The following is a 13,598-nucleotide window of genomic DNA, read 5'->3' on the forward strand; positions in this document are numbered from 1 at the left end:
CAGATATTTTGATCAAGTTTCTCCATTGATGAGCTAAATTAGGAATCGGCCACAGATTGGGGGGAGATTGTCTATTGTAGTTTTGGATCTCGTATAGCTTCACCCAAGTGACAGCATAATGGTGGGGTTAAAGAGCAGCACTGGACGTGGGGCAGCGGGCACACTACGAGAGCAATCAGGAACTGAAGCTACACCAGACTGCGCTTTTTACTCCATTTTAACTGCAGCTACGCTGTAAGAGCAACAGCAAACGCGCTTTTCAGTGCGCTTTTTCGGACAAGGCTGAGCGATTCTCACTTGAGCGGGGCGTGGCAAACCCCCTCATTCACACATTCTCTGTCTACACACCTCAGGGACGTTACTCACGCTTTAGACAGTCTGGTGGAGCTGATTTCCTAAATAAGAGCGGGCACACTACGAGAGCAAACAGGAACTGAAGCTACACCAGACTGCGCTTTTTACTCCATTTCTAACCTCGGCTAGCACTGCTGGAGCAGTATTCGCATTGCCTGATTACTGCGCTCGCTAATTCCCCATTCAGAGTTTAGTATAATCTGCTTGTAGCCTGCTCCTAACCCTGGCTAGCACTGCTGGAGCAGCATTAGCATTACCCACTATTCACGCTAGCTATTTCCCCATTCAGAGTTTAGTATTATCAGCATGTAGCCTGCTCCTAACCTCGGCTAGCACTGCTGGAGCAGCGTTCGCATTACCTGCTAACTGCGCTCGCTAATTCCCCAATCAGAGTTTAGTGTTATCAGCCTGTAGCCTGCTCCTAACCTTGGCTAGCACTGCTAGAGCAGCATTAGCATTACCCTCTACCCACGCTAGCTATTTCCCCATTCAGAGTTAAGTAGCAGCCTGTAGCCTGCTTCTAACACCGGCTAGCACTTCAAGATCTCTACACTCTCATTATTTTTGTGTTATGTAGGGAGAAACCTTTTAATTTACTAAAAAGCATCAGACACTACAGCTGTAAGATAAATAGTATTTTTATTGCTTATTGCTCACTTGACTTAGCGAGGCTGGAGGTAGAGTGAGGCAGACATTCACAGTGAATACACACACCAGACTACTTCTTATTTAGATAAAAATGAGTGCAGCCATGCCAAGGGCAAGCAGCAAAACCTTCAGTGATTCAAGCTTACACTGAGTTAGGCTCTTAATTTATCATGATTTACAACTATACCCTTATTTGTACCCCAATTCATCTGTTTTCTGTGAATCAGTTGAAAGAGCTCTGTGTCAGGAATCATAAATTCTTCTATTAGCTGTTTATTGACATCACAAAAAGAAAACATACAGAGAACCACCCTGGCATCACCCCTCACCCATCAACCCCCACCAAAGAGAATCCCCACTTACTAGATCATTTTGGTTGAGAACCTCAGACATTACACAGCAGGATAAGACAGCAGACTTTGTTTGATGGAGGAATCTGTGGCAAGTCGGCCAACGAGGGAGATATAAGTGCTTTTAAATAATGAGTTTTGTGCTTCTATCACAGTTAAGCATAAACAAGCTTGTTCGTTTTTGCCATTTTAGCACAAGCTAAAACTAACATGTGGTATAAACATAGCATAGCAGCAACAGTTTATATATACAGTATAAAAGTGACAGAACCCTTAAACGGCTCGTTCTAAAAGGGACTGAAACCGGCAAGAATAGAGCTGGTGAGATCTCTTTATATGAGAGTAATTTTGTGCAAAGAACTTCATGAACATGTTTTGTACAGTATAGCCCATAGCCCTATTCTAACATGAAAAAAAAGTATAACATGTCTCATTTAAAGTTAGTAAAAGAATGGCTCTGTTCATGAAATAATATGAAATAAGTTTTTTTTTTTTTATTTAGAAGTCACTCATTAACAATCTGCATGAAAAAAAAATTTCACTGACTTCAGTGACTGTAGCCGTTGGCTTCAGATCAATCCACTGTCTCTTGCTTAATAATGAGACTCGCAATTTATTGTAGTCCACATTCAGCTCATGAAGCGAGATTTAATGTTTTATTACAAGTGCATCGTGGGAGTTCCCTTAAAATAGTGAATAGTGACCTTAAAATCGAGGGCGATCAAATTCTGCTTTAAGATTCAGGCACTCGGTACATATTTGCATGTGCGCCTTTGCCGCTGCTGTTTGTGATGTTTGTTGTAAGGGAAAACCTCCAGACAGAGCCAGTTTGTCCTACACATCTTTCTCCTTGAATATCTCCATGGCACTTATTTAATTATGATGTGAAGTGGTCTAAGTAGAGCTATTGCTGCATGCGCACTATATGCACTACTATATTTAGTGTGACATTCATTTTTTTTCTTTTTCTTTCTGTAATACACTTTGAATTGCCTCTGTGTATGAAAGATACTATACAAATAAACTTGCCTTGCTTTGCTTTTTGGGATTCCTAGAAAGGTATGAAACTGTTGAACCTGATGGCCTTTCAGTACTTCAGGTCTTCACTCTGGCTGTTGATGTTTCTTGTGCATTGGTGAACATTACTGCACCTACCTTGACCATACATAGCAATAATCTTGAGTCGATAAAATCTAACTGTGCAGCACTGAGCACTGGGATTGTGTGTAGGATGAGTGAGATTTGAAGGAGTGGTGGCAGGAAAGGCAAGAACATGGGTGTGTGTTTTGTCTTTAAATGAATAGGAGCCTTTTTGATTGGCTCTGAATGGATGATATCTTGTGTGCGACACTTGACTTGTCTCAGGCAGGCTCACCAGTATTGAAGTGGGATTAAGGAGCAGCACTGCATTTGGCTACTGTTACAGCGCATTACTTTAAGTGTGTGTGTGTGTGAGAGAGAGAGAGAGTGTGTTTGCTGCATGTTGTGTGCTGACAGATTCACTCTTGCACCCACAGAGCCCTCGGTGGGAGGGGCCGCTCGTGGCACATAACGTTTTTCCCGTCGGTCAAACAATGGACACGTTTTTCCGACGCCATTTCCGCCGGAAGGTCCGGGAGCCAGGCGGCCGGCGGCGTTCAAGCGTGGCCATACCGGCCAGCAAAGCACGTAGGCGTTCCAGCGTCGGACTGCCCTCTGCTGGCCTGGCTCAGAGGCGCAGATCCAGTGTCCAGCTGCAGGGGTCTCTACAGGCAGTTGGAGGTCTGGCAGTTGGAGGCCCCCCAATGAGGGACTTGGTCAGGGATCGGGGTTTCGCCCGCCGGCGTTCCAGTGGAACGACAGCTTGCTTGACTCCCAGATTTTCCCTCCGCCGGCGCCGTGCCGCCAAACATCGCAGCATCCATGCCCAGCTTCTGGGGCCATCGCTCCTACTGGCCAGTGTGGTCCAGATGAGCGAAGAGAGGACGACGGATGAAGGAAGCGAGGGAGGACAGTCGACGTGCTCTTCCTCAGACAACGACGATCTGCAGAGCGACGCCAGCTGGGAGGATCCTGATCAGCTTCGGGCAGACCATAAAGGAGAGTCAGAAGAATGCCCATCCTGGTTGGTTCAAGGAATGGCAGGCAGGGACAATAGCCTACAGCCCCGCCCAATCATCCGTGCACCGCGCTGCCTGCGCCGAAACTCCTCCCACCTACTACCTGCTGACGCTGTCTACCACAGTCCAGCCTATTACGGCCTGTACGGTCGATACCGGAGGAACAGTCAGGTGTGGAGGACGGCTAATGTGGCTGTGGGTGGGGTTTGGGCAGGGAGGCGGACCTCCGTGGCCTCTCGGAGAGGGTCAGGGACTAATTACAGAAAACTCTCTCCCTGGTGGTCAGATGCTGGACTAGCAGGTGCGCTGCAGGGGACGTACTACGACCCCCAGACTGATACATGGAGTGGGTTTCTCTCGTATGTAATTCATGCCTTCAGTATCGTTTGTGTGTGTGTGTGTCCAAGTTGTGTGTGAGTGTGTGTATGGGTGTGTTGGGGGAGGGGGTGAGCAAATGGAGTCTTTTGTCACTCGAAGTTTTCAGGCATTTTTTCTAAGTTGTATCTATGGAATATTTTGTGTGTGTGTTTGTGTGTGTATGTGTGTGTATGAGAGTTCTGGGGAATGACGGTGCTCCATCCAGTACTTGTCAGTACATCTAGTAGAAGGCGTTTCAATACTTTTGTCCCCAAAGTGCATGTAAAGCGACCTAATGCAAACTACATGCAATTAGTACTTTTTGTGTTTGATACAAACGGAAAAGGCGCAATGTTATTTTTTATTTTTCCATGACATATCTGCCCAATATCAGCTATTTTTATCCAATCCTGAATACATTATGATTCTTAAGATTATTAATACATTATTTATACATATTAATACAGTGACTTCTTGTGAAAAAAATACTCTATAAAAGTGCAGTATACATCACAGTGCATCAGCCAGTAAGAGGAAGCAATGTGAAAAAGAGCTTCAATCAGTCATTAAATCTCAAGTCCTGCTGGAAAATGAAATCTGCAACTCCATAAAAGTTGTCAGCAGAGGGAAGAATGAAGTGCTGTAAGATTTTGTGGGAAAACAAAACTACTTTAGACTTGATATAAAGTGGATCAACACCAGCAGATGACATGGATCTCCAAACCATCCCTGATATACCATCAGTAAATTCTGGAGGAAGAGTGGAGAGACACACAGACCAAGCTGCTTGAGGTATAGTGTCTAGAAGTCTTCACAATCAGTAATGGTTTAGAGAGAAATGTCATCTGCTGGTTGAGATGTAGATTTCATTGTCCAGCAGGAATTGGCACACTGCCCACACTGCCAAAAAGTACCAATTGGTCTTATATAATATTCAGATTTTCTGAGACACGGATTTTGGGGTTTTCATTGGCTGTAAGCCAGAATCATCAACAATAAAATAAATAAACGCTTAAAATAGATTATTTTGTGTGTAATACATTTATATAATATATGCGTTTCACATATTTTGAACTGAATTACCGAAATAAAGTACCTTTTCATTGATATTCTAATTGATCTGCGATGCACTAGTATTTAAAGAGTGAATATTGAGCATTTATTTTCACAGTGTAAGCACGACAAATATCTTCATTAGTTATTAAGATATTGTTTCTTCTTTCCGTGTTTGTGTGTGTGCAGGAAGGCCATAGCTAAATCTGGGCTGCAGCATCTGTCGGCTCAACCCAGCAGTTCAGTGCTGGCTAAGTGTGATTCGGACCGAGAGATCCGCAGTTCTGTGGACTGGAGCGTAAGTAAATATAACACAATCCAGCCACGCTCATGTACACCCACAAAATGATGCAATCAGACCACTTATCTGTAACACACACACACATTACTGCAGCATATTCTGCGTTTAAGTGCAAATGAGAGGAATAACCTGCATTTACGGAACATGGTGTTTTATTGAGACCCTGTAATAGTGCCGTTATATATATAGAAAAGTCTTGATTACTCCACTCAGTGTGATTTCACACACTTGATTCCTCGAAATGTATCCTGTTGTGTGCATATATTACTACAAAATACATTTCATATATACAGTACACACTAAGAAAAGTAAGTACAGGAGTACAGAGCTTGTCGCTGGGGTTGTATCTTATATTGAGGTACAAAAAAGTAACTTTTAGTGAAAGTCTTTTTTGTACCCATGTTTTTTGAGCCAGTAAAGATTATAAATATTATAAACAAGAAGTTGATGATTCAAAATTGTCTGGCTTTCAAATAAAAATGCATAAATAAAATAAATATTGTTTATTAGTACAGGGATACAAAATACTGAATGAACCTTTTGGCTGCTTAAATGGTACAAATCTGTACTTATTGCTGTTAGAAATTGTACTTCAGAGGGAATCAAATCAGACCCTGTAAAGACCAATATTGTACCTTTGAGGGTACAATAATGAAGAGTATACCTTTGAGTACAAAAAAAGTACTTATATCGTACCTCTGTTTTTTTAGAGTGTATATTCTGTATAATACTAAAGGGCATGTTTGGAATCTGCATCCTCAAATCAGAAGAAATTCTCTACACATTTATGATTAGGGACCGGTCAGGACTGCAGGGAGGCCAGTCCAGTACCCATACCTTTTAATGTGTGCAGCATGTGGTTTTTCATTGTCTTGTTAAAAAAAAAATGCAACATGGGCATCTCTTTTTTCATTTTTTTTCCCCATTAATGCTGCAACACAATAGTGTACTGATATCCACATAGCATGACAAAAAACAGGCTTTTGGACTTGATGCTAATGACAGTCTGAGGGCGTTTTCACACCAGCACTATTTGAATTGGTTTTTACCCTTAGTGCAGATCAATTGAGCAGGTGTTAAAAAAAAACAAACAAAAAAAACAGTTATCGCACTCAGGTGCGGATCAAAACAACTGGATCGATGTTGTTAGGGCGTTTTCACACCTGTAGTTCGTTTCTCTGGTCTGGATCAGTTGATGAGTTCATTTACTTGGAGCGTTTTCTCGCTCTGTTCGGTCTGGTTTCACACAGGCATAAACCTAAACGCACCAAAATGCACACCAATAAACCACACGAGCAGGCTGTGTCCTCTGATTGGTCAGAGCTGTCTGCCATGGAAGTAAATATACATATACGAAAAAAGTAAATATAGTGAGAAGATTCTGTGTTCCAGTGCAAATATCTGTGCTTTTAACACTGAACGCTGAAACACTGCGCTTTCAAACACAGTGTTTCTACGTGTAGCGCAGATGTACACATAGTAAACCGAGTCATGCGGCTGTGAGCAGTGAACGGAGCATAGACTGCGCGTGCATGGACACAGCATTTTTTTTTTTTTTTTTTTTGGCGGTGGTAATTAGCGTTATCTGGCTAATATATCAGATTAAACTCCACCTTATCAGCAGTTTATCTCAAATAAATGGACTATATTTAGTAGCTGGGTCGGATCGAGACCGGATCACGTTCTCACCAAACGAACCACTCCAGAGTTCGTTTGGGACCGGACCGAGACCACCTCCTCTAGGTGGTCTCGGTCCGGTTTGTTTGATCCGCACCCGAGTGCGATTACTGTTTTCACAACTGCTCAATCAAACCACACTAAAGTTACAAACGTACCAGAGATCATTTTAACTGGACCAAACAGTGCTGGTGTGAAAACGCCCTTAAACAAACAAACAAACTCTAGAGCGATTCACTTGTGGTGAGAACATGATGCGGTCTAGAGCAAACCCAGCTATTAAATATACTCCTTTAATTGGAGCTAAACTGCTGATAAGGTGCAGTTTAATCTGATATATTAGCCAAATTACGCTAATTACCACGACTATGAACAAATGCTCTCTCTGCTCCATGCTGTTTACATGCGCTGTCTGTGCTGCGTTCACTGCTCGCGATGTACTACGTGTACATGTGTGCTGCACATTCAGTGCTAAAGCAGCTTTAAACTGCACAGATATACGTGCAGGAACACAGAATCTTCTCACTATATTTACTTTCTTTCTCATGCACCAGACAGCTCTGACCAATCAGAGGTGACAACATGCTCGTGTGGTTAATTGGCGCGCATTTTGGTGCATTTAGGTCTATGCCTGTGTGAAACCAAATTAAACAGAGTGAGAAAACGCTCTGAGTAAATAAACTTATGAGGTACTCATCATGATCCGGACCATAGAAACCAAATACAGTTGAAAACACCCTAAATGTCCGTGTTTGTCTTTTATTCTGAAGCCCATCTTCTAAAAAAAAAAATATTGTCCATCTCAGATGCCCATCTGTGCACAAAACCAAGCAAAGGGAAGTCCATGCTGCCTCTAGCCCTAAATCAACCCCATCTTAGATTTTTTTTTCAAAACATCATTAATAAAATATTGATGGTTCACATGTTTTTTGATTTGTGATCTTGACTTTTTGAATTGGTGTTTTTTTTTTTTCCCTTGTATTGCATATTATTTTTTAGCTTCTTTTCACTTTACTAATCTTTAAACTTAAACAATCAGTTGTTTATGTAAATAATTAGTATTAGTATTAATATATAAATAATATGTTAATTCGTTTTGATGCATTTTTTTAGTGAAGCATATTAATTGTGTATGTTTTGCGTGTGTTCATGTATGCAGGAGTCGGCAGTCTATGGAGAGCACATCTGGTTCGAGACCAATGTCTCCGGGGACTTCTGTTACGTTGGAGAACAGCACTGCTTCGCAAAGTCACTGGTTTGTGTGTGTTTGTGTATGTGTGTGTATATAAGCTAATTCCACTCCATCCAGCCATTAACTGTTTCCTCACAAGAGCAGATCAGCTGCCACGAAAAAAAAAAAAAAAAAACAGATAAAAAAAGAACAGAAAAAAATTTATATTGATAGAGAGAGAGAGACAAGAGAAATATATGAATGAGTAGAAGTAAAGTCATATAAACTCGTTTTATACTCTTAAAACTAAATACAGTAGTTTTAAGCTTTTAAACAGTCACTGCCCGCATACTTCTATACATCCTTTATTTTGTTATGTATGTAAAGCAGAAATCATTCAATTCTAGGTGTATGGAGGGCCCATCCCTTTACAATGTCCCACATTATATTAGAAACCGAATAAAAACTGCTAGAAGGAACAAGTGAGTTCTCAGTGAATGAGTTGTAAATAGAGCTAAATGTCTAAAAAACTCAAATTAAGAATTGTCTCTAGAACTACTTGTCCAGTATGTTTTTATGTTTTTTTTTTATTTTGTAAAGTAGAATAAAGAATGTTGCTAAAAGAATTTAAGAAAACTTTATATTTATATTTTACCTGTATATATGAAATGATTTTTAAACAACAGAGATGCTAGTTAATGCTACTCTGAACTGATTGATTGACTGGTCGGTGAATTGATGCTGGAGTTACAGCCAGAGTGCTGAGTTTAAAAGGCTTGTAAAAGCTGCAGAAATTATGTCTGTAGTAAAAAAAAAAAAAAAGATTTTGTTTTCAGTACAAAAACTCTCAAACTTTTTATTAACTATGAACTGCTGTTCATTTTGGGCAGACTCTGGAGCACTCTCTAGTGTTTGATAAACCTACAACACATTGTCAAGTTCTCTATACTGGTCTACGTTCTTTGATTTAAAAGCTGTGAACAGTGTGAAAAATGTTCTTCCATAGTTTTTTTGTTTTTTGACTGCCAGAGCATCTTCTTTATCATGTCCATTATGCCTGTCACAGTAATCACTTTATTAACTTATCATACAAAATATGAAGATCAATCAGTTTTGCTAACGCTAATACTGTTCTTGAAAGAAAAGCCTTTTAACATGAATAAGACATATATATATTCAAAATGTGAAACTCATATATTATATAGATGTATTAAACAAAATTATCTATTTTAAGCGTTATTTTTTTATTGTTTATGATTATGGCTTACAGCCAATGAAAACCCAAAAATCAGTTTCTCAGAAAATTAGAATGTTATATAAGACCACTTGGTACTTTTGCCAGTGTGGGCAGTGTGCCAAGTCCTGCTGAAAAATGAAATCCGCATCTCTACAAAAGTTGTCGGCAGAGGGAAGCATAAAGTGCAGTAAGAATTTCCAGGAAAACACTGCACTGATTTTGGACTTGATATAACACAGTGGACCAACACCAGCAGATGACAGACATGTCTCTCCAAACCATCACTGATTGTGGAAATTTCACACTAGACCTCAAGCAGCTTGGACTGTGTGTCTTTCCTCTCTTCCTCCAGACTCTGATCCCTTGATTTCCAAATGAAATGCAAAATTTATTGATGGTCAGTGATGGTGTGGAGAGACATGTCCACTTCTGGTGTACCAATTGATCTTATATAATATTCAAATTTTCTAAAAAAAAAAAAAAAACACTGATTTTTGGGTTTTTATTGGCTGTAAGCCATAATCATTAACAATAAAAGAAATAAACATTTAAAATATATCACACTATGTGTAATACATCTATATATAACATATGAGTTTCACATTTTGAACTGATTTTTTTATATTCTTTTTTTTTATGCACTAGTAGTTCAATATATGTTTGTGTTGGTATCTGGTGTCTGTATGGTGGTGTCTGTATGGTCATGATCATGTTTTACTTAGTCTGTTGGCTACACTAATCTCACAATTTCCACTGGTACTGCTTTGTTTATCCGTATCTTTAATGATGATTTCAGAGAATGTGTACAAATATTAAGGCTCTGTTCATATTCATATACATGTTTAATGTTGAGCCCCAATGTGCTGCAAAAGAGCAGTAAAAATCAGGCAGAAAAAAGCAGTACAGTAAAAATATTTTAAATTTATAATAATATAAACTGCAGAGGTGTTTTTTATGTTGAGGCTGCATCTCTAGATTTGCTGCCCTCTGGAGGTTCAGTTTAAAAATGCAAAGTAAAGAGAAACAGCTAAATAATTCACCTTTGACCTGCTATGCAGATTTATCACATATCAAGAGTCTGGATTATAAAACACTGAATTACAAATACAAATATTCAGTTTTAACCCTAAAAGGCCTTTCCCATATACAGATGCATCAAAATCTATTGGCTAAAACTGAAAAAAAAAATAAACATTTGGCACTATATTTACCTCAGTAGTGCAATTTAAACCATGGATTTACTTTAGCTGTGCTATTCCAGTCATTAATGTAACTCAGCAGTGCAATTCTTACCATGGAATTATTTCAGCAGTGCTATTCCAGTCATTAATGCAGAGAAATGCAGTCAGTCTTTTGGTAAATAAACAAATGCTAGCTCTGGCTAAGTAAGCCAAGCCTAAGCTTACTTATCTAGCCCTGTACAGCTTATATCTTTCAGACGAGAAACCAGCTAGTTTGGAAAAAGGTTAATAAAGTGATACCAAGTGTGATATTTTTATAATTGATGTCTTTATTTGGTGTAATTTATGCGAGTAGAGTGTAAAAAATAAATGTAACCTGCAGTCTGTTGGCTCTTTCTGTTGGATCTCTTAGACAGACCAAAGATGTTCAGCATTATTTGCAAAGAGACTTTGTGCACCCTTTCATTCCACTTATACAGGATCAGACCTCATATATAACCAATTTACTGTTAGAACTCCAAGAGCAAGTGATTAAAGTGAAGTGATTTAACATCCCGGTCTGTGTTTTTAATCTGACCTAAAGCACAAGTTAATTTCAAATATTCATCTCTCTTTCTTTCTTTCTTTCTTTCTTTCTTTCTTTCTTTCTTTCTTTCTTTCTTTCTTTCTTTCTTTCTTTCTTTCTCTGTGTCTGTTTTTTTTTGTCTTTCTCTTTCTGTCTCTATCGCTGCATCTCTGTCTCTCTTTCTCTTTTTTTCTCTGTCTGTCTCTCGCTCTGTCTTTCTATCACTTTCTCGCTCTCTTGCTCTCTCTCTCTGTCCCTCTCTGTCTCCCCATATATCTCTCTCACTGTCTTGCTCTGTCTGTCTTTCTCTCACTGTCTCTGTCTTTCTGTCTCTTTCTGTCTGTCTCTCTCTCTCTCTCTCTCTCTCTCACACACACACTCTCGTTTTTTATCGCTGTCTCTCTGTCTCTGTCTTTCTCTCGCTGTCTCTGTCTCTCTCTGTCTGTCTCTCGCTCTGTCTTTCTATCACTTTCTCGCTCTCTTGCTCTCTCTCTCTGTCTGTCCCTCTCTCTCACTCTCTCTCTCTCTCTCTCTCTCTCTCTCTCTCTCTCTCTCTCTCTCTCTCTCCTGCAGCAAAAATCTGTTGCCCGGAAGAAATGTGCTGCTTGCAAGATTGTAGTCCACACGATTTGTATAGAACAGCTGGAGAAGGTGAGTAAAGACTCTGCCTTTTCTTTTTTTTTTTTTTTTTAAGCAACACTTCTTAACAGGGGGGTGTGCCCATCACTGCTTTGTCAACCAATCATGTCCCTGCCATCATCACAGCTATCTCACAGGAAACCTCAGCATCGAAGAGAGTGGCTTGATGAGCTGCCACACAAAGATCCATCTTTCAGAGTGAGACCTCTATACACGCTCCCCTGTCTCTCGTCCACTTTCACTTTCATCTGATCATCTATCTGATCTCTATACCCATCTTTTTTTGATCGCTCTTACGCTCTGAGCCTTCTTCTCTCTCAGATTAAGCTGGGGTTAAAAGGATTAGTCACACTTATACGCGCACACACACATATGTTCCCGTGGCATGACTACAGGCACTGCAGGTGGGAAAATTGCACTATGGATTGTAGCGTGGTGGGTCTTTGGTGACTGGGCACCGTTATGTTTTTACTGAACATCTTCTATCGCTCTTGATGCAATTAAGCCAACATCAACTCTCATTTACCTTAAATATAATTTATCCACAAACTATTTGATACGCGATGAATAAAAAATTTAACAAAATGCAGAAAAATACAAAATTTCAAAAGTGGGCGTGTCTGAATAAGATGGCCAGCTCTGCTCCTCCTCTCACTGCACATTTGGTTGGGTGGCTGCTGGCATGTGAATCATGTTTATAGGCGGCTGTTTTCAGGTCATACTGGTGGTTATGCTTTTATGTGTTTATATTTCTGATGTTTTTTATCAGATGAGGTGATTAAAATGGGGTTTTGAAAAATAAGCCGTGCTTACTAACAAACTTTAATGGGTGAAATTGTGTGAAAATAGTTTTTAAATGCTACTCATGAATTGTTTTTTTTTGATGATTGTTCTTCATTAAATGATAACACTGATCAATTTACAATCAAAAGCTGTACCGTAATTTCTGGGCTATTGAGGGCACCTGAATGTAAGCTGCACCCAATAAAAACTGTACATATACAGACCGCACCTGACTATAAGCAGCACTTTTAATTAAATAGGCTATGTAGACAAATAATGTTACGAACTGCGAACAGTGCTGCAACATGACTGCTTTAAAAAAGTACAGTAGCCTACAAAGAAAAAGTCAGTAGAGTAAAGTCGTAATATTACTAGAATATGTGGAATGTTGTAATATTAAAAGGGAAAAGTAGATGAATTACTTGGGCTACCAGTTTAAGAAACCTGGAGGAAAAAGAACATTTTCCATTCATGATCTGTTACAGGGCTGCTGTGATTAGCATCAGTTACTTAAATTAAAAAAAACACAAACGCTGCTTATTTTGGCATCGCTACTGACAGTCTAGCCTATATTGCGCTTCGACTTTTGCACCCCTGGCGTGAGTTGCCATGGCTGGAGAGCGTGCATTAGTTTACAGAGTTGTAAATACAAACATTTCCAGTCATGAAAAAGGAAATAAATATTTTACTGATGCAGGTTGACTGTCTCTATGTTATATAAACCATATTAAATATAGATCAAATATACTTTAAATCCCCACTTTAAGTGCACGATTCATGCTGATATCGAGCAGCCCAGGAATAATCTATACACTTATCTCTCCTAAAAACAGTTTATTTGCACTTTTTTTGCACTTTTGAAGCGTGTTAGCCAATAAAAAATACAGACATTAGCTGCACCGTTATATAAGTCACAGTGTTTAACACATGTGAAAAAAGTAGTAGTCTGTAACCTGGAAATTTCAGTAAGTGTAAGGTACTAATGAACTAAATGCTCTCTCTAAGACTCTTTATTTAAAAAAAAAATATATATATATATATGTTTTATTCAAATTTTACAGCCACATTTCTTTTATTATTTGTCTGATTCTTGGTCTCTTGGTCAGGTATTCTGCAGGGCTTTTTTTTTGGCATTCAAAATCTCTCGTCATCTTCATTCCTATACAGAATCAAAAGTCAGTTT

The 13,598-nt window shown here is 39.4% G+C and overlaps 1 protein-coding gene across 13 annotated transcripts in view; it reads left to right on the forward strand.

Annotated features, from left to right (window-relative positions):
- The window catches only part of dgkza (diacylglycerol kinase, zeta a), a 244,352-nt gene that overhangs the window by 120,539 nt on the left and 110,215 nt on the right, over positions 1-13,598 (forward strand). For 4 of the 13 annotated variants that reach the window (XM_049471201.1, XM_049471199.1, XM_049471200.1 and 1 more), the window contains exons 2-6: positions 2,870-3,810; positions 5,051-5,159; positions 7,999-8,094; positions 11,567-11,644; positions 11,759-11,830. In XM_049471201.1, the coding sequence (XP_049327158.1) occupies positions 2,927-3,810; positions 5,051-5,159; positions 7,999-8,094; positions 11,567-11,644; positions 11,759-11,830 (1,239 nt within the window). In that variant the 5' untranslated portion in view covers positions 2,870-2,926. Of the gene's footprint in view, positions 1-1,775; positions 3,811-5,050; positions 5,160-7,998; positions 8,095-11,566; positions 11,645-11,758; positions 11,831-13,598 lie in introns of those variants that run through there. The other 9 variants (XM_049471208.1, XM_049471209.1, XM_049471210.1 and 6 more) reach the window with 5 other exon arrangements.

The sequence above is a fragment of the Astyanax mexicanus genome, chromosome 23, assembly GCF_023375975.1.
Source record: "Astyanax mexicanus isolate ESR-SI-001 chromosome 23, AstMex3_surface, whole genome shotgun sequence".
NCBI classification, from domain to species: domain Eukaryota; kingdom Metazoa; phylum Chordata; class Actinopteri; order Characiformes; family Acestrorhamphidae; genus Astyanax; species Astyanax mexicanus.